A 22,825-nucleotide genomic window follows, 5' to 3' on the forward strand; every position below is an offset into this window, starting at 1 on the left:
ACATTGCACCTAACACAATAATTGTGGGTGACTTCAACACTCCACTCTCATCAATGGACCGATCAGGAAAACAGAAACTAAACAGGGAGACAGTGAAACTAATTGAAGCTTTGGACCAATTGGATTTAACAAATACATAGAACTTTTCATCCCAAAGCAAAAGAATATACCTTTTTCTCAGCACCTCACGGTACCTTCTCCAAAATCGATCATATAATTGGCACAAGACAGACCTCAACAAATATAAGAAAATTAAAATAATCCCATGCCTCCTATCAGATCACTATGGAATAAAAGTGGTATTTAATAACAATAAAACCAACAGAAAGCCCACATACACATGGAAACTAAACAATATTCAATGATACCTTGGTCAAGGAAGAAATAAAGAAAGAAATCAAAGGTTTTTGAGAATTTAATGAAAATGAAGGCACAACATACACAAATCTATGGGACACAATGAAAGCAGTGCTACGAGGAAAACTCATAGCTTTGAGTGCCTCCAAAAAGAAATTTGAGAGAGCATACACTAGAATATTAATAGAACAACTGAAAACCCTGGAACAAAAAGAATCTAATTCACCCAGGAGGAGGAGAAGACAGGAAATCATCAAACTTAGGACTGAAATCAATCAAGTAGAAACCAAGAGAACCATACAAAGAATCAACAAAACCAGGAGCTGGTTCTTTGAAAAAATCAACAAGATAGATAAATTCTTAGCCAGACAAACCAAAGGGCACAGAGACAGTATCTTAATTAACAAAATTAGAAACGAAAAGGGAGATATTACAGCAGAAACTGAGGAAATTCAAAAAATCATCAGATCCTACTACAAAAGCCTGTACTCAACACAACTGGAGAATCTGGAGGAAATGGACAATTTTTTAGATAGATGCCAAATACCCAAATTAAACCAGGATCAAATAGATCATCTAAACACACCAATAACCCCGAAAGAAATAGAAAGGGTCATAGATAGCCTTCCGACCAAAAAAAAAAAAAAAAAAAAAAAAAAAAAAAAACCACAGGACCATATGGTTTCAGTGCAGAATTCTATCAGACCTTCAAAGAAGACTTAACACCAATACTCCTCAAACTATTCCACCAAATAGAAACAGAACGAACACTACCCAACTTGTTCTACAAAGCCACAATTACGCTGATACCTAAACCACACAAAGATCCAACTAAGAAAGAACTTCAGGCCAATTTCCCTTATGAATATCGATGCAAAATTACTCAATAAAATTCTTGCCCACCGAATCCAAAAACACATCAAACTGATCAACCACCAGGATCAAGTAGGCTTCATCCCAGGGATGCAGGGATGGTTCAATATAAAGAAATCCATCGATGCAATCCACTACATAAACAAACTCAAAGAAAAAAAAAACACATGATCATTACATTAGATGCTAAAAATGCATTTGACAAAATTCAGCACCCTTTCATGCAAAAAGTCTTGGAAAGGACAGGAATTCAAGGCCCATATCTAAACATAGTAAAAGCAATATATAGCAAACCGGTAGCCAACATTAAACTCAATGGAGAGAAACTTGAAGCAATCCCACAAAAATCAGGTACTAGACAAGGCTGCCCCCTCTCTCCATATCTTTTCAATATAGTTCTTGATGTCCTAGCTAGAGCAATTAGACAACATAAGGAGGTCAAAGGGATATAAATTGGAAAGGAAGAAGTCAAACTACCACTATTTGCAGATGATATGATAGTATACTTAAGTAACCCAAAAAACTCTACTAGAGAACTTCTACAGCTGATAACTTCAGCAAAGTGGCTGGCTACAAAATCAACTCAAGCAAATCAGTAGCCTTTATATACTCAAAGGATAAGCAGACTGAGAAAGAAATTAGGGAAATGACACCCTTCACAATTGCCACTAACCGCATAAAGTATCTTGGGGTGACTCTAACCAAACAAGTGAAAGACCTAAATGACAAGAACTTCAGATCACTGAAGAAGGAAATCGAGGAAGATTTCAGAAAATGGAAAAATCTTCCATGCTCATGGATTGGCAGGATTAGTATAGTTAAAATGGTTATCTGGCTAAAGGCAATATACAGATTCAATGCAATCCCCATCAAAATCCCAACCCAGTTCTTCATAGAGCTAGAAAGAGCAATGCTCAAATTCATCTGTAATAACAAAAAACCCAGGATAGCTAAAACTATTCTCAACAGTAAAAGAACTTCAGGGGGATTTAGTATCCCAGACTTCAAACTTTACTATAGAGCAATAGTGATAAAAACTGCATGGTATTGGTACAATGTCAGGCAAGCAGATCAATAGAATAGGATTGAAGACTCAGAAATGAACCCACACACCTATGGTCAATTGATCTTTGACAAAGGAGTTGAAGGCATCCAGTGGAAAAAAAGATAGTCCTTTCAACAAATGGTGCTGGTTCAATTGGAGGTCAGCATGAAGAAGAATGTGAGTCAACCCATTCTTATCTCCTTGTACTAAGCTCAACTGTAAATGGATCAAGGACCTCCACATAAAACCTGACACACTGAAACTAATAGAAAAGAAACTGGGGAAGACCCTTGAGGACATGGGCACAGGGGAAAAGATCATGAATAGAACACCAATAGCTTATTCTCTAAGATCAAGAATTGACAAATGGGACCTCATAAAACTACAAAGTTTCTTTAAGGCAAAGGACACTGTCAAAAGGACAAAACGTCAACCAACAGATTGGGAAAGAATCTTCACCAACCCTAAATCTGACAGAGGGCTAATATCTAATATATACAATGACTCAAGAAGGTAGAACCCAGAGAACCAAATAACCCCATTTAAAAGTGGGATACAGAGCTAAACAAAGAATTTTCACATGAAGAACTTCCAAGGGTTGGGAAACACCTTAAGAAATGTTCAGCATCATTAATCATTAGGGAAATGCAAATTAAAACAACCCTGAGACTTCACTTCACACCAATCAGAATGGCTAAGATAAAAAACGCAGGAGATAGGAGGTGCTGGTGAGGATGTGGAGAAAGAGGAACACTCCTACACTGCTGGTGGGATTGTAAGATGGGGCAACCACTTTGGAAATATGTCTGGAGGTTCCCCAGAAAACTGGGAATGACACTTCTGGAGGACCCTGCTATACCACTCCTGGGCATATACCCAGAGGATTCCCCAGCATGCAATAAGGACACATGTTCCACTATGTTCATAGCAATCCTATTTGTAGTAGCCAGCAGCTGGAAAGAACCCAGGTGTCCCTCAACGGAGGAATGGATAAAAAAATGTGGTGTATTTACACAATGGAGTACTATTCAGCCATTAGAAAGAATGAATTCATGAACTTCTTATTCAAATGGATGGAGCTGGAGAGCATCATACTAAGTGAGGTAACCCAGTCTCAAAGATCAATCATGGTATGCACTCACTGATAAGTGGATATTAACCTAGAAACTTGGAATACCCAAGAAATAATCCACATATTAAATGATATCCAAAAAGAACGGAGGTGTGGCCCCTGGTTCTGGAAAGATTCAGTGCAACAGTATAGGGGAATACCAGAACAGGGAAGTGGGAAGGAGTAGATGGAGGAACAAGGGGAGGGAAGAGGACTTATGGGACTTGTGGGGAGTGGGGACCCAGAAAAGGGGAAATCATTTGAAATGCAAATAAAGAATGCATCAAATAAAAAAAAAGAAGTCAGACTCCAGAGATCCAAAATGGGGTACAAAGCTAAACCAAGAAATTTCATCTGAGGAATATCAAATGGCTGAGAAGCACCTAAAGAAATGATGAACATCCTTAGTCATCAGGGAAATGCAAATCAAAACATGAGAATCACTAAGATCAAAAACTCAGGAGAAAGCATGTGCTGGTGAGGATGTGGAGAAAGAGGAACACTCCTCCACTGCTGGTGGGATTGAAAGCTGGTACAACCACTCTGGAAATCAGTCTGGTGGTTCCTCAGAAAACTAGACATGATACTACTGGAGGACCCTGTTATACCACTCCTGGGCACATACCCAGAGGATTCTCCAGCATGTAATAAGGACACATGCTCCACTATGTTCATAGTATCCTTATTTATAATAGCCAGAAGCCGGAAAGAATCCAGATGTCCCTCAATGGAGGAATGGATACAGAAAATGGATACATAAAATACAGAAAATATTTACACAATGGAATACTATTCAGTTCTTTAAAACAATTAATTCATGAAATTCTTAGGCAAATGTGTGGAAGTAGAAAATATCATTCTTATTGAGGTAACCCAATCACAAAAGAGCACATGAGGTATGCACTCACGTATAATTGGATATTATTCCAGAAGCTTGGAATACCCAAGATACAATTCACATATCTAATGATGCTCAAGAAGAAGGAAGAACAAAGTATAGATAATCTCGTCCTTCTTAGAAGGGGGAACAAAATACCCATAGAAGGAGATACAGAGATAAAGTGTGGAGGAGAGTCTGAGGGAAAGATCATCCAGAGACTATTCCACCTAGTGAACCATCCCATATACACTTACAAATCCCAGACACTATTATCAATGTCCAAAAGTACGTGTTAACAGGAGTCAGATATAACTGTCACCAGGGAGGCTCATCTAGTACATGACAAATACAGAGGGGGACACTCTCAGCCAGCCATTGAACTGAACACAGGGTCCTCAATGGAGTAGCTAGAGAAAGGACTCTAGGAGCTTAAGTGGTTTGCAGAGCCATAGGAGGAATAACAATATGAGCCACTCAGCACTCCCAGAGATATCAGGGACAAAAACATCAACCAGATAGTACACATGTTGTTACCCATGGCTCCAAACACATAAGCACCTGAGGATGCCCTTGTTCGACATCAAAGAGAGAAGAGGCCCCTGGTCCTGTAAAGGCTCAAAGCATCAGTGTAGGGGAATACCAGGGCAGGGAAGTGGGAGGGGGTTGATTGGGAAATAGGGGGAGGGGAGATAGCTTATGGGATTTTCGTGGGGGGGAGGTTCAGGAAAGGGAAAATCATTTGAAATATAAATAAAGAATATATCTAATAAAAAAACAAAAGCAAATACTACTTGGATTTAAGGATGAGGCAAATAGCTGGGTGGTGGAGGTGCATGCCTTTAATTCCAGCACTTGGGAAGCAGAGGCAGGCAGATTTCTGAGTCTGAGGTCAGCCTGGTCTACAGAGTGAGTTCCAGGACAGGCAGGGATACACATCTGCATGCTGCGCAGGTCGCAGAGGTAAGGTGGAGATGTGGGCTGAAATGAGGGACCACTCCCAAACCAAAAAGTTATACGTGGGGCTCTATTTGGGATGGGACAAAAAGGGGGTAGTGGGTGAAAAGAAGGAAGGAAAAGAAAGAGGGAGAGGGAGATGCTATCCAAATATATATATGAATGATGACATAGCCACAGAAAAAGGTAGACCCATTGAATTCTGGGTATATGGTGGCTGTTGCTTTGGCAACAGGCCTATAGGTCGCGCTGCTCACTGTAGTCTATGTGATGTCACAGGTCTCAGTACTAACAATCTTAGAGCTGAATGCAGCAGAGCTAAAATCACTGTTGTGGGTAAATTATCTGCATTTCAGTTTTCCCAGACACTTATATATCCTGAATTCACATATCACTGAATGAAGGCATAATACCATATTTTCTGATATTGTGGTCTTTGACTAACAGCACCATATGCATCTGAAATTCTAGTCATTTCAATATTTTCAGAAATTTGTTCTGACAGCTTCAGAACAACAGTGGTGATGATAAAGCTATGCCAGTAGTGTCCTAGGACATTCAAGCCAAAGTTCTCAGGACAAAGAGGCCTTGTTTTCCCCTGAGTGACAAATGATGGGGTAAGAGAACAAGGACCAAAAACAGGAAATAAAGGATGAGAGAGAAGGGGAAGGGAACAGGAAGAGGGAGGATTTGTACTGGGGTCAGACAAAGGAAGGCCTTTTCTGGATATGGAGGAGATAACCCCATTTTATATTTGCTGCTTCCTTGCCCCAGTCCCCCTAAACAATCTCTTATTCTACTCCACTCTGAGACAGTGAGGGTTCCATTGGATATCCCCTAACCCTGTTATGTCTCTGCAAGGTTAGGGGCATCCGCTTCCACTGAGACAAGACAAGGCTTAGGGGAATGGATTCCATAGACAGACAGCAATTTCACTACAGCCCCTACTTCAGTTATTGGGGGACACCCGAAAATACTGAGCTGCACATGTGCTACATATGTTCTGGGGCCCTAAATCCAGTCAGGGTATGCTTTTTGGTGGGTGGTTCAGTCTCTGAGAGCCCCTGAAATTATGGAGTGAGTCTCATAGTACATCTCTAGAATTTAGATCTTCTAATTGGCCCTTTTAATTTTCTCTACACAGAATTTTCACTAATTATGGATTCTTGAAACTGCAGGCCTATTACTGCATGCTGATTTCGTCTATATTTTCCAGGCATTTGTTTGCAATGCTGCTCAAATTGTCTCATAGTCTCAGGTGGGGATAGAGATTAGATAATGTGGGACATTTACAGAATGGGTGGAGGGGACTCCACATGTTAGGACAGAAGTAACCTGCTGTTCACACTAGGATGCCCAGGCTCTTAAATAGGCATAATTAATAAATATATTAGTTCCCTAAAAAGCAAGAAAAGAAATTCTATTTTCATAGATTGAAATTTTCTTACTGTAAAACCAACTCACAATAGCTATATTTACCAGGAAAACACACACACACACACACACACACACACACATACACACTCACACACAAATTAACCTAGTGAAAATTACCTCATTGAAGACATTGAAATGGCGGAGCAATAAAGATGTCTTCTGGCAAGCTTAGCAAGATCAGGCAAATCGCTTGGAATTCAATTATTCAAGTAGTCCTCTGAGGTTAATATATCCAGATTTGTGTATATATGTACTCTTATTGCCACAAAAGTAACATAATGCATTGAAAGCATATTAAAACATGGATGGGGAGGAACCCTTCAGGGCTCACATCAAACTGATGGGCAAAATACATTCACTTGTGGGGGGAAGATTTCTGGAGATTCACTATTTACTAGTGATGACTCTGTCTATGTGTATATAGATAGTACATTTACATTTAGACATTGTTGTGAGTTTTGAAGTATATAACTTGCTGGAAAGAGGAATAGTAATTGCATATATCTGAAATAAGGCACTAATATCTCAAAAATTAGCCGTTTGGGGAATTTTACATCATTTTCATCATCATTACAACAACTATCATTAGAGCAATATGATGACATTGTGCCAAAGTGGAGCAACAGGCTCAGGCCAAAAATCTATTGAGAGCTTAGTCCCTGAAGTTACATGCAAAGCATCTGCTCAGAGCTCAGGGAAAGTATATGCAACAAATTTCAGTAGAGAATTAGGACTTGGACCTGAGCATCATGCTGCCTAACCCATGAGCCTTTTCAGTCCTTCCTCCGCAGTGCTTCTTCAAGTGGACTGGGTTCTTATATAAGAAGTCCCCTGCTCATTAGTATGCAAATTCATTAAATGTATGGCAGTAAATATAGGGATGTCCACACCCTGAAAACTACCTATGATCAGTATCCTCTCTCTAGTTCCTAAACAAGCTGACTCTAACTATGGATTTCAGCTGGCTCTTTTTCTTTCTCCTGTCTGTAACTGCAGGTAAGGGGCTCACCAGTTCCAAATATTAAGAGCATATAAGGCCTGAGACGACACAGACACCCACTCTTGCTTTTCCTCTACAGGTGTCCAATCCCAGGTTCTTCTACAGCAATCTGGGACTGAGCTGGTGAGGTCTGGGGCCTCAGGGAAGATGTCTTGCAATGCTTTGGGCTACACCTTTGCCAGTTACAATGTTCTCTGGGTAAAGCAGAGGCCTGGACAGGGCCTAGAATGGATTGGAGCTATTTATTCTGAAAATGGTGATACTTCCTACAATGAGAAGTCCAAGGGCAAGGCCACACTTACTACAGACACATCCTCCAGCACAGCAAAGATGCAACTCAGAAGTCTGACATCTAAAGACTCTGCAGTCTATTACTGTACAAGACACAGTGTTGTGACCACAACCTGAGTGGGTCAGAAACCCTGGAGGATCAGGAAGTTGCCCTGGGAATGAGATGAGAGAAAAAATTAAGCAGTAGATTTGCTCAGAAATAGTAACGTTTTATAGCATAGAATGCAGTTTATTTAGGACATGGGGAGGGGAATTGTGGGGATAATAAAGACAGAGAAAGTCAGAGAGAGAAGGCAATAAATGCCTTTATCTCTCTTGTTTATACACCGTATTACAAATGGGAACAGCTACAACTGGATCCAACTGCCACTAGGAAAGCATATGAGTTTGAGAGCATCATTCATGATAATGTAGAAACAATGTAAGTTCCTATGCTGAGACATCAGTCATCTTCTTCAGATAAACAGGAGCCATTTCTCCCTGCATTTGAGTCCTGCAAGCACACTAGTTGCAGGTGTATGTTTCTACTCAAGTCAAACTGGGCATCTTTAGAGTAAAGGATGGGGAATCTACCTGCAGGTGAGTTCAGGACCAGCAGGGGGCAAAATGGGCCCAAGAATCTTCAGCATAGTGATGCTGATGGGTATCAGGGGTTGGGGGGGGGGAAACTCTGTATCTTCTGTGGTTTCCTTTCTTAATGTACATATACCTATTGTGATTGATATGTAATGTTACCATGCTCAAACACTGTGAAGATTCTCCATTAAACACTTCAAAGATTTATAATTTCTTGGTTTTTTTTTTTTAAGATATATAAACTCAAATTTCTCAGATCTCTCAGACACTGGGCCACATTCCAGGCCACATACAGGATCTGGTCTGAGGCACCTGGACACATATACTGCAGAGGACTGCCTGGTCTAACCTCAGAGGAAGAAGATGCACCTAATACTCTAGATACTTGTCGTCCCTGTGTGGGGAAGCCTTGTGGTGGGGAGTGGGCATCTTCTTGAAGAGAGGGGTAAAAGAGGAATGGGATGAGTAATTGTGGATCAGGAGGGGACATTGAATTAACTGTAAAAATATAGAAGTTATAAAAAATAAATATTACAATGTATACAATGTATTCTGATAACTGATATTCTTTCCAAAGGTTGAGTAAACCTTCAAAAGTCACCTAACTACCCCCCCTTTTATTTTTTCTCTAGAAAGAAACAGATGAAAAGTGGTTAAACAAACTAAAGTAGAAGAATGACACACCCACACACCCACTCACACACAAATACACACACCATGCCTCACTGATGTGTAGTTACAACTGTTTACTAATTGGATGTATGTCCTGCTTCATAGGAAAGACTTCATCCCAGGTAAACATGACCAAAAGCCCATGACTATAGATAGCATAGACCTAGTACACCATAGTTGCATTGTTAATGGTCAAGTTGACAAGCTGCTTTATAATATATGTTTATATGCAGTAGATTATTGCTGCTCTCATTTTTGATCACAGAGGCTTCTGAGTGAAGGGTGTAATGCAGACACCCATGACTGGTCTAGGTTAAGAGAATGAATGCCTGAATATTCAACTGCAGATGACAAATCTATACAAATGTTCCATCCCAAACCCAAGGACACTCATAAATGAAGGTTTGGAAATAACATAAGATCAGAATCAGGGTGGGTAAACATGACATAAATTTTCAGGATTTGACAGTGTTATATGAGGTCTCAGCACGAAACCTGAACAAATCAAGGCAATTACATTTACAGCCTGACAGCCTGTGAAAGAGAGAAATAGATAAAATATCTATTTGTCACACCAGCAATAATAATTTGATCCCCTCAATCCACATGTTCCAATACAAGAATTGAATTTCCTTTTGTTTTCCTCAGAGGATTACACTATAACTTTGTAGTAAACCTTGGTGTGTTCTGTTCTTGCCACTAAAGAAAGAATAACAATTTAAAAATAAATCTTATGTGAATGGGAAGGAATGTCTGGGAGCCCATATCAACCTAAGGTTCTATTGGCATTTGTTGACTAATGAGAGTAGTTTAGTTACTTTTAGGGAATATTTCTGGATGTTACCTATTTTTTTAGTGAATGACCCCACCTATGTTTCTGTACAACTGGACCTACTGTGTGTAATGAAACTGAAAAGGTCAGGATTTTTGGAGACTTATGGGACTATCCTAAGGGAAATGAGAGGGACATAGTAGGGGGTAGTTATGAATGAAAATTCTAAAGAATTAAAAAGTAATTTTTAAAAAAATCAATTTTATAAATGTTTAGTGTTTTTATATAAGTGTATTTTGTACCATATTAATTTTTCTTATAAACTGTATCCTTCATTTTTTTCACCTCCTATTTTTTTACTCTATTATAGTAGAAATATTCATTTATACATCATTGTTTTGTACACACTAGTTTCATAACAGTGCAGTATCTAAGAACTACTAAGAGACTCTTTTAATGCCTGTGTTTCTAACATGGTCTTAATTAATATAACTATCGGGCTGGAGAGATGGCTTAACTTGTAGGAACACTGACTGTTCTACCAGAGTTTCTTAGTTGAATTCCCAGAAGCCACATTGGTGGCAAACAACCATCTGTGAAGTGATCAGATGCCCTCTACTGATGTGTCTGAGGACAGCTACAATGTATTAATACAGAAAATAAATAACTCTAAAAAATACAATTATCTCTAGCTGCATTCATTTTACTATAATTGACATAGGTTCCTTAATATTTTAACATGAAAAACGAATATTGTGTTATCTGCATAGTCATGTCTCCTCAAAGAAATCCTATGTTGACAGAAAGAGTTTTGTTTCTATAATTTAGGTTTGTGATGGTGCTGCAATAATCATTTCTGTACAATTATTCCTGAAGTATATTTATTTGATCATTTGGGTAATTTTTTTAGTATATAACATGTTGGAATGTCAAGTCCTAATTGTATGTATTGTAATGATGCAAATTCTGTAAACTTAGCTGTTTCTTAAATTTCCCATCACTATCATCATCCTAACAACCATCTGTAAGTTCATTTGTTAACCTTGCCACAAGTGGAGCACCTGTCTCAGCTGGAAATCTATTCAGCGCTTAGACCCAGACGTTATATCCACAGCACCTGCACAGGGCTCATGGAAATTGTATGGGATGAATATTCCCCAAGATGAATAGGACATGGACCTCAGCATTATTCTGCCTGACCTAGGTATCCTCTACCCTCTTCTTCTCTAGCAGGAGTAGGTCCTTATCTAACAAGTTCCTTGTTAATGAATATGTAAATCATTTGAATCTGTGGTGGTAAATTCAAGGTTGTCCACACCATAGAACAACATATGATCACTGTCCTCTCTACAGTCACTGTGTATACAGAGCTTCATCATGGGATGGAGTCAGATCATTCTCTTTCTGGTGGAAGGAATTAGACGTAAGAGGCCCCCAGTTCCAGACCCGAGGATGGGCCACACACTCAGGTGACAATGGTATCCACTCTGCCATTTTTCTCCACAGTTTCCTACTCCCAGGTCCAGCTGCAGCAGTCTGGAGGTGAGCTGGTGAGGCCTGGGGCATCAGTGAAGCTATCTTGCAAAGCTTCTGGCTACACCTTCACTGACCACATTATGAATTGGGTAAAGCAGAAGCCTGGGCAGGGACTTGAGTGGATTGGAAGGATTTATCCTGTTAATGGTGAAACTAACTACAATCAAAAGTTCATGGGTAAGGCCACATTTACCGTAGACCAATCCTCCAGCACAGTGTACATGGAGCTCCACAGCCTGACATCTGCAGACCCTGCTGTCTATTACTGTGGAAGGCACAGTGCTACAACCACATCCTAAGTGTGTCATAAACCACAGAAGAGCAGCAAGCTGCCCTGGAACTGAGAGGACTCAGAGAAGATTATTCTGAAGACTTGTTCATGAGTAATCATTCCGTTTGTGTCTCTTCCTTGGCGAACTATAGTATTTTTTATCAAGTTTGCAAAGGACATTTATGAATTATCTGATGTTGATTTAGGATATTCCTAAATTATCCCATACCTTGTAAATCTCGTTGCCAGCAACCATCTCCATTGACATGTTTCTTTCTAATAAAACATCAAGAAAGAGAAACTGATTATGCATGATAAATATACCTCTGGATGCTGAGACAAACTAGACCTTTTGCTGGAACATGTGGGAAGAGAATATAATACAAATTTTACGTGTAAAATCCAACCAATCTCTAGTCAAACAAGAACACATCTCACACTTTTAAGTATTAAGTGCTTTCCTTGTTTGTTATTAACTCTGGCTATGCTGTTCAGAAGATCCAGTTTCTTAGAATGCTACATATATTTAAAACAAAAAGCATAGCCACATAAATATAATTCCTAAATATTGTAAGTATTGCTAAAGTAATGTTTACGGACCTTATTTATCAAGTCAATATTTGTACAACGTTGTACAATGATTGCACACCTCAAGCTCATCCTTGAGCCACAGAATATTTGTGAACTAGTGTGCTTCTAAATCTGTGTTGCTTGTTCTCTGTTTTTGGAGCTTTTACTTCTGTTTGTTTGTTTTGTTCTGTCCAGTTTGTTTGCTTTTCCTTTGTCTTATTTCTTTTTTTTTTCTTTTTAAAATTATTTTTAGGGTCTATTTGTTTTCCAATTAAGAGAGGGATTCAAGCACATGCCTGTAACACCAGCACTCTGGGAAGCAGAGGTAGGCAGATTTCTGAGATCAAGGTCATCCTGGTCTACAGAGTGAGTTTCAGGACAGTTAAGGCTATATAGAGAAACCCTGTCTTGAAAAAAACAAATCAAAAAACAGAGAGAGAGAGGGGGGGAATTCAAGGGAGGAATTGGGAAGGGGAATAAGTAATCAGAATATATTGTATGGAAAATCTATCTTTCAATTAAAAAATAGAAAAATTTTAATACCCACAATGTGTCCTGTCTACAAGAAATGGGAACAAAAATAGTACAGAGAGTAATGGAATGGCTAACCAATACCCAGCCTATGTGAGACCATCACATGATCAAGTAGCAATCACTTACACTGTTACTAATACTCTGCTAAGCTTGAAAACAGGAACCTAGCCAGACTATCCTCTGTGAGTCTTCATTTAACAGATATTAACTGAAACAGAGGCAGAAACCCACAGCCAAACATTGGATGGATCTCTGGGACTCTTATAGAAGAGTTATGGGAAGGATTAAGGGCTCTGAAGGAGACATGAACTCCATAGGAAGCCCAACAGAGTCAACAAACCTGGACCCTTGAAGGTTATCAGAGATTGAACCACCAACCAAAGAGCTTACAGGGCCTGGAACTAGTCCCCAAACCCCTGAACATATGCAACAGATGTACAGTTCACTGTTAGGTCTTGATATGGGTCCTCCAACAACTGGAGCAAGATATATTCCAAAACTGATGCCTGTCTGAGGAATATGTTCAACTTGCTACACTGCCTTGTCTGACCTCTGGATGTGCTTGTGGCTAGTGTTGCAGAAACTTGACATGCCAGGGTGGGAGGATACACAGTACACAGGGCTGTCCCACTCTCTCAGAGGAGAAGGACGGATCAATTGTATGAGTGGCTATATGAAGTGGTAGTGGGACAGGGAGGGGGGTGGTGACCAGGTTATAAAGTGAATAAATAAATAAATTATGGAAAAATCATAAATTAACAAAGAATTATGATAACATTATTTTTGAGTAAATCCCACATAAGCCCAAGTTCCTAAAATGTATGTTTCCTGTTTCTGTTTAAATTGTTCAATGTATAATCTGAGCCCAAGACTTAATAAAGGATTAAAGGCAAAGGCATATATAAAATGTGATGCTAAAGTGTAGTAAAAAATTAAATAAAATGTTTAGGTTTTAAGCCATGTATTTGAGTAAGTGTGTGAGTGTGTGTGTGTGTGTGTGTGTGTGTATGTGTGTGAATTTCTGTATGTGTATGTGTCTCTGTGTTTCTGTATTTTCAGTAATTAATTTTCTGTTATTAGTCTGTAAATACGTATCTTCTAGGAAGGCATATTATTTTTTGAGAGGGTCCTTGCAGGTGTCTGAGCAATCCATGTCAAGAGATGAGAATGAGAACATGGTTCAGATTGAGTTTTTCAGCCTGGCCCTGACTTGGGGAGTCTAACAAAAGGTAGGTTAAGTATATTTAAACATAATAGAACTTGGAAGAGGTTTTCTAGGCAATATTAATTTCCACAATTATTCAAATTCCAGTTTCATATGTTATAATTTTATTGTGACCATGAGTGTGAGTTCTACATCTCAAAGACTTTGAATCTAATGTGGTCTCTGACTAACAGCTTAGAGCTCAGTAGGCCACAAAGAACATATTACATCTTCTCTAATGATAGATAGTGGTCTAGAGAGGGAGATGAGTGAAATAATCATTTTGGGGATTTAGGGTGATGTCTTTCCTTACAGATAGCAAGGGGGTCAACAGGTCATTAAGAAACTCTTCTCATGGTTTTCTGTATGGAGTACAGGTATTAGATTTTATCTCCTTCATTGAAGAAACACTCATACATGAATAAAACCACTTCTTTTCTTAGTTCTTCTCAGTAAGTACAAGGCCCTCATGCCCTCGACAATTTCACTGTCATTGCCATCAGATAGTTTGCTAAATATCTCTTGTCATGGGACAGGGAAAGATAAATTTCTAAATAAAATATTTATGGAGAGGTTCCAGTCCTGAGGCCTCTGGCAGGAACACTCAGATCTCTCCGCTTCCGGAACCAGATAAGCCTGGGCGGCAACACCACATCTCCAGGTCCTGCAAGGGATAAGAGGGGCTTCCGGACTGCCAGCAGGGAGAAGTTGGTGTGCTCTGGTGAATCCAGCGGGGCCCCAGCAGGAGCCTTCGGGTGCCTGCTTTGGGATCTGAACTTCCTGGGCCACAGCATTCAGTCTCCAGGAAGTGCAGGAGACCCGGTGTGCACCCAGAGGCAGTCTGGGAGCTCCTGTGGCACGGAGCTTAGGTTCCAGTTCTGAGGCCTCTGGCAGGAACACTCAGATCTCTCCACTTCCGGATCCAGATCAGCCTGTGTAGTAACACCACATCTCCAGGTCCTGCAAGAGGCAAGAGGGGCTTCCGGGCTGCTAGCGGGGAGAAGTCAGTGTGCTCTGGTGAATCCAGCGGCCCCAGCTGGAGACTTCAGGTGTCTGCTTCAGGATCTGAACAGCCTGTGCAACAGCACCCTGTCTCCAGGCAGTGCAGGAGGTAAGCTGTGCACCAGAGGCCACCTGGGAAGGGGCAGCTTGCACTGGTGAGTCCAGCATTGACAAGACCAACTAACACCAGTGAGGACTAGATGGCAAAAGGCAAATGCAGGAATGTCACTAACAGAAATCAAGGCAATATGGCAACATCTGAACCCAATTCTCCTTTACCAGCATGTCCTGGATACCCCATCACACCAGAAAAACAAGATTTGGATTTAAAATCACTGGTCATGATGCTGGTACAGGAACACATGAAGGACATACTTAAAGAAATTGAGGAGAAAATGGATCAAAAGTTAGAAGCCCTTGCAAGGGAAACACAAAAATCATTGAAAGAAATCCAGGAGAATACAAAAGCCAATAATGAGGAAACGCAAAAAACACTTAAAGAAATAGAGGAGAACTTTGGTCAACAGGCTGAGGTCATGAAAGAGGAAACACAAAAATCTCTTAAAGAATTACAGGAAAGCACAAACAAGCAAGCGAAGGAGCTAAGCAAAACCATCCAGGATCTAAAATCAGAAATAGAAACAACTAAGAAAACTCAAAGGGAGACAACTTTGGAGATAGAAAGCCTTGGGAAGAAATCAGGGGACAGAGATGGCAATATCAACAACAGAATACAAGAGATAGAAGAAAGAATCTCAGATGCTGAAGATTCCATAGAAACCATGGATTCAACAGTTAAAGAAAATGCAAAATGCAAAAAGCTTGTAACCCAAAATCTCCAAGAAATCCAGGACACAATGAGAAAACCAAGCCTAAGGATTATAGGCATAGATGAGAGTGAAGATTTACAACTTAAAGGGCCAGCAAATATCTTCAATAAAATTATGGAAGAAAACTTCCCTAACCTAAAGAGAGAGATGCCCATGAATATACAAGAAGCCTACAGAACTCCAAACAGACTGGACCAGAACAGAAATACTTCCCATCACATAATAATCAAAGCACCAAATGTACTAAACAAAGAAAGAATATTAAAGGCAGTAAGAGAAAAAGGCCAAGTAACATATAAAGGAAGACCTATCAGAATCACAGCAGACTTTTCATCTGAGACTATGAAGGCTAGAATGTCCTGGGCAGATCTCATGCAGACTCTAAGAGAACACAAATGCCAGCCAAAACTACTATATCCAGCAAAATTCTCAATCACCGTAGATAGAGAAACTAAAATATTCCATGACAAAACCAAGATTACCCAATATCTATCCACAAACCCAGTCCTACAAAGGATAATAGGAGGAAAACACCAATACAAGAAGGGAAACTTCACCCTGGAAAAATCAAGATAGTAACCTTTCATCAAACCCAAAAGAAGTTAACCAATCAAATTTAAAAAAATAACGTCAAGAATTATAGGAAGTAACAATCACTATTCTTTAATATCTCTTAACATCAACGGACTTAATGCCCCAATAAAAGGACATAGACTAACTGACTAGATACGTAATCAGGACCCTACATTTTGCTGCTTACAGGAAACACATCTCAGGGTCAAAGACAAACACTACCTTAGAGTAAAAGGCTGGAAGACAATTTTACAAGCAAATGGTCTCAGGAAACAAGCTGGAGTAGCCATTTTAATATCAGATAAAATTGACTTTCGAGCTAAAGTCATCAAAAGAGACTCTGAGGGACACTTCTTGCTGGTCAAAGAAAAAAAAAAACATGAAGAACTTTCAATCCTGAACATCTGTGCTCCAAATGCAAGGGTACCCTCTTTCGTAAAAGAAACTTTATTAAAGCTCAAAGCACATATTGCACCTAACACAATAATTGTGGGTGACTTCAACACTGCACTTTCCTCAATGGACCGATCAGGAAAACAGAAACTAAACAGGGACACAATGAAACTAATTGAAGCTTTGGACCAATTAGATTTAACATATATATATAAAACATTCTATCCTAAAGCAAAAGAATATACCTTTTTCTCACCACCTCATGGTACCTTCTCCAAAATCAACCATATAATTGGTCACAAGACAGACCTCAACAATTATAAGAAGATCGAACTAATCCCATGCCTCCTATCAGATCACTATGGAGTAAAAGTAGTCTTCAATAGCAACAAAAACAACAGACAACCCACATACATGTGGAAACTGAACAATATTCTACTCAATGATACCTTGGTCAAGGAAGAAATACAGAAAGAAATTAAAGACTTTTTAGAACACAGTGAAAATGAAGACACAACTTACCCAAATCTATGGGACACAATGAAAGCAGTGCTAAGAGGAAAACTCATAGCCCTGAGTGCCTGCAAAAAGAAAATGGAGAGAGCATACATTACCAGCTTAATGACACACCTGAAAGCTCTGGAACAAAAAGAAGCTATTTCACCAGGAAGAGTAGAAGGCAGGAAATCATCAAACTCAGGGCCGAAATCAATCAAGTAGAAACAAAGAGAACCATACAAAGAATCAACAAAACCAGGAACTGGTTCCTTGAGAAAATCAACAAGATAGATAAACCCTTATCCAGACTGACCAAAGGGCACAGAGAAAGTATCCAAATTAACAAACTTAGAAATAAAAAGGGAGATATAACAACAGACACTGAGGAAAGCCAAAAAATCATCAGATCCTCCTACAAGAGTCTATACTCAACACAACTGGAGAATCTGGAGGAAATGGAAAATTTCCATGACAGATACCAAATACAAAAATTAAACAGTCCCATAATGCCTAAAGAAATAGAAGGAGTCATAGAAAGTCTTCCAACCAAAAAAGCACAGGACCAGATGGTTTCAGTGCAGAATTCTATCAGACCTTCAAAGAAGAGTTAACATCAATACTTTTCAAAGTATTCTACAAAATAGAAACAGAAGGAACACTACCCAATTTCTCCTAAGAAGCCACAATTACGCTGATACCAAAACCACACAAAGATCCAACAAAGAAAGAGAACTTCAGACCAATTTCCCTTATGAACATCAATGCAAAAATACTCAATAAAATTCTTGCCAACCGAATCCAAGAACACATCAAAACGATCATCCACCATGATCAAGTAGGCTTTATCCCGGGAATGCAGGGTTGCTTCAATATATGGAAATCCATCAATGCTATCCACTACATAAACAAACTCAAAGAAAAAAAACCACATGGTCATTTCATTGGATGCTGAAAAAGCATTTGACACAATTCAGCATCCTTTCATGCTTAAAGTCTTGGAAAGAACAGGAATTCAAGGCCCATACCTAAACATAGTAAAAGCAATATACAGCAAACCGGTAGCCAGCATCAAACTAAATGGAGAGAAACTTGAAGCAATCCCACTAAAATCAGGGACTAGACAGGGTTGCCCCCTTTCTCCTTATCTTTTCAATATTGTACTTGAGGTACTAGCTCGGGCAATTCGACAACATAAGGAGGTCAAAGGGATACAAATTTGAAAGGAAGAAGTCAAACTATCATTATTTGCAGATGACATGATAGTCTACCTAAGTGACCCAAAGAACTCCACTAGAGAGCTCCTACAGCTGATAACTTCAGCAAAGTGGCAGGTTATAAAATCAACTCAAGCAAATCAGTGGCCTTCCTATACTCAAAGGATAAGCAGGCTGAGAAAGAAATTAGGGAAATGACCCCCTTCACAATAGCCACAAACAGTATAAAGTATCTTGGGGTGACTCTTACCAAACATGTGAAAGATCTGTATGACAAGAACTTCAAGACTCTGAAGAAGGAAATGGAAGAAGACCTCAAAAATGGGAAAACCTCCCATGCTCATGGATCGGCAGGATCAATATAGCTAAAATGGTCATTTTGCCAAAAGCAGTATACAGATTCAATGCAATATCCATCAAAAGCCCAACTCAGTTCTTCACAGAGTTAGAAAGAGCAATTATCAAATTCATCTGGAATAACAAAAAACCCAGGATAGCTAAAACTATTCTCAGCAACAAAAGAAAGTCTGGGGGAATCAGTATCCCTGACCTCAAGCAACACTACAGAGCAATAGTGTTAAAAACTGCATGGTATTGGTACAGTGACAGGCAGGCAGATCAATGGAACAGGATTGAAGATCCAGAAATGAACCCACACACCTATAGCCACTTGATCCACGAAAAAGGGGCTGAAAACATCCAATGGAAAAAAGATAGCCTTTTCAACAAATGGTGCTGGTTCAAGTGGAGGTCAGCATGCAGAAGAATGCGAATTGATCCATCCTTGTCTCCTTGTACTAAGCTCAAATCCAAATGGATCACGGACCTCCACATAAATCCAGACACTCTGAAGCTATTAGAAAATAAACTGGTGAAGACCCTTGAGGACATCGGTACAGGAAGAAAGTTTCTGAACAGAACACCAATAGCGTATGCTCTAAGATCAAGAATTGACAAAGGGGACCTCATAAAATTACAAAGTTTCTGTAAGGCAAAGGACACCATCAAGAGGACATATCGGCAACCAACAAATTGGGAAAAGATTTCACCAATCCTACATCAGAAAGAGGGCTAATATCCAATATATATAAAGAACTCAAGAAGTTAGACTCCAGAAAACCAAACAATCCTATTAAAAAATGGGAAACAGAGTTAGACAAAGAATTCTCACCTGAAGAACTTCGGATGGTGGAGAAGCATCTTAAAAAATGCTCAACTTCATTAGTCATTAGGGAAATGCAAATCAAAACAACCCTGAGATTTCACTTACACCAGTCAGAATGGCTAAGATTAAAAATTCAGGAGACAGCAGGTGTTGGAGAGGGTGTGGAGAAAGAGGAACACTCCTCCACTGCTGGTGGGGCTGCAATTTGGTACAACCACTCTGGAAATCAGTCTGGCGGTTCCTCCGAAAACTGGGCACCTCACTTCCAGAAGATCCTGCTATACCACTCCTGGTCATATACCCAAAGGATTCCCCATCATGTAATAAGGATACATGCTCTACTATGTTCATAGCAGCCCTATTTATAATTGCTAGATGCTGGAAAGAACCCAGGTATCCCTCAACAGAAGAGTGGATGCAAAAAATGTGGTATATCTACACAATGGAGTACTATTCAGCCATTAGAACCAATGAATTCATGAAATTCTTAGGCAAATGTATGGAGCTAGAGAACATCATACTAAGTGAGGTAACCCTGACTCAAAAGGTGAATCATGGTATGTACTCACTAATAAGTGGATATTAACCTAGAAAACTGGAATACCCAAAACATAATCCACACATCAAATGAGGTACAAGAAGAAAGGAAGAGTGGCCCCTTTTCCTGGAAAGACTCAGTGAAGCAGTATTTGGCAAAACCAGAACAGGGAAGTGGGAAGGGATGGGTGGGAGGACAGGGGGAGAGAAGGGGTCTTACAGGACTTTTGGGGAGTGGGGGCTAGAAAAGGGGAAATCATTTTAAATGTAAATAAAAAATATATCGAATAAAAAAAAAAAGAAGTATCCACAACTGCAAGCCTCAAATGAATAAAGTTGTCTAATTAGAACACAGAGTCATTAAAAAAAATACTTGTGGAGAGCATGAGTAAAAGATGTAGAGGTGGGTGTCTCCTGAATCTACCCAGTGTTTATTCTTCTCACTTAACCACATAATAAACCCAGTAAATGATCTCTTATATCAGTTAATCCTTGTTGTGATGGACACAAGATCATAGAGTATTCACTATAGTTAGTTGCTATAATTTTTGTCACCCTCCTAGACTATATCAGAAAAAGAAATGACATAATTTCAAGGCCTGCTTGGTCACCATGAAGGCAGTATATCTTATAGTAGAATGATTTCTTCAACTGGAATACTAGAACTTGGAGTAACTTTAACCAAGCAAGTCAAAGACTTGTAAGTCTTTGAAGAAAAAAACTGAAGAAGATATCAGAAAATGGGACAGTGGTGGTGCACACCTTTAATCCCACCACTTGGGAGGCAGAGGCAGGTGAATTTATGAGTTTGAGGCCTGTCTGATCTATAGAGTGAGTTCCAGGACAACCAGGGCTACACAGAGAAACCCGGTCTCAAAAAAAAAAAAAATCAGAAAATGGAAAGATCATCCATGATTATGGATTGGTAAGATTAACATAATAAAAATGGACATCCTAGGCATGGTGGCTGTGGGAAGCATGGGACAGCGGCTAACATGTTCCACAGCTTGAACTGCCAAGGTGGAAGGCTTTAGATCCATGAAGCCTCCAGGAGAAGAATCACGTGATCTTTTGGGAAGTTCAGAAGAAGGTATTCCTTCCAGAAAGCATAATAGGATGGCATCTAATACTTTGGACCAATTGAAGAACCTGAAAATATACTTAGTAGGACAAATCCTCCAGAAGGCAAAGGAAGTGGGTTCATTGATAAATCAATTCCTGTGCAAATATGACAATGTCTAAAACCACCTGGAGGGAAATCCAGTGACCTTTTTGGGTCCCTAGTTACTGTCATTTTGCCTCTGTCACACCCAAAAAAGACCAAAGATCATGTTTTGCTGTATTAAAGCGAAGACTCTAAGTCTGACCTTAAAGCTGCAACAAACTCCTCTCCCAGGGAAGAGCAGGGGAAAAAAGAAAGCACAAAAGAAGCAGAACATGCAAACATAATTGGACCCACAGCTACAGTTGATAGTCATGAGCCCAGACTGGCCTGGGGTAGCAACCTGACTCTCACAGCAATGTCATGAACCCACCAGGAGGGAAATCCAGCATCTCCTTCTATTGATAGGCTCCTGCTCTGCCTGTAACTAGATCTGAGGCAGGATATTGAATGTTACTGTTTCCTTTAAATCAAATGAGTTGTGATGGGGGAGGGTTTGTCATGTGTGTGGGGTTGATTACCCATAGGCCTTCTTGTTATTGGAAGAGCTGCACAGAGGACTGGGCATTCTAGACTGCCAAGATATACATTGTGGAGATAAACTGGGATGTTCTGGTGCCTACTCTTCAATTGTTCTCTGTTTTGCCCTCACTGTGGGATGGATGAAACACACATAAAGAGAAACTTATAAGTGGAGTCTACATTAAATGCACAGAGCCATATTGGGTTGTCATCACACTTGGTAGGAACTCAACATCGATCAAGGTGAACTTCTTTTCCCAGCCTTTGTTAGCAGGGATTCCTGTGCTATTCTGGATCCTGCTTCACACAGGTTGGAGTGCTCAGAGTGAAGGTGAAGTTCATTGTTCCTCCAGGTCTACAAATTCCTGAATTAAGCAGGTGACCTGCCCAGCTACCTAATTGGTGGAGCCAACACCCAAGGAACAGCCAGACCACTTCCCTAGAACTGACCCTGGAGTCTGGGGAGAGGGGCTCGCACAAACTCTTAAATTGTCAGACCTCCATTAAACTGGGGCCTAGATCAGGAATCGGGTTGTCCTGGCCTTCCTTCTTTTCTCTGCCTTCCATCTAACCCCAGCTTCTCATCCAGGGACCCAGTTTGCAGTAGTTGCTGGCAGATACAATTAAACCTTTCCTTTTGGGAAATGCCTATAATTAAATACTTCCATCTCTGAGATACCTGGGAACCCTAATGTCTCCTTTCCTCCGCACATTATGTCACTCTATAATATTGAAATGTGATTGCTTTTTGTGGTAGCAGTCAAAAGGAAATCAAGAAATTATTATCAGTCCTGTCCTGGGTGGATTTTTTGTTTATGTATATGCCAATCTTCTGAGTTGTCCTAT

At 39.8% G+C, this 22,825-nt stretch overlaps 1 pseudogene and 1 gene segment (V, D, J or C); both read left to right on the forward strand.

The window, feature by feature from the left end:
• Window positions 1-11,803, forward strand: part of LOC127687769 (Ig heavy chain V region 3-like) — a 906,657-nt gene extending 894,854 nt beyond the window's left edge. Inside the window, 1 exon segment of the V gene segment in view lies at window positions 11,489-11,803. Within this exon segment, the coding sequence occupies window positions 11,489-11,803 (315 nt within the window).
• Window positions 11,804-21,290: 9,487 nt separating this feature from the next.
• Window positions 21,291-21,862, forward strand: LOC127686804 (jupiter microtubule associated homolog 2-like; annotated as a pseudogene).
• The last annotated feature ends 963 nt before the right edge of the window (window positions 21,863-22,825 follow it).

This window comes from Apodemus sylvaticus, chromosome 6 (genome assembly GCF_947179515.1).
Source record: "Apodemus sylvaticus chromosome 6, mApoSyl1.1, whole genome shotgun sequence".
NCBI classification, from domain to species: Eukaryota; Metazoa; Chordata; class Mammalia; order Rodentia; family Muridae; genus Apodemus; species Apodemus sylvaticus.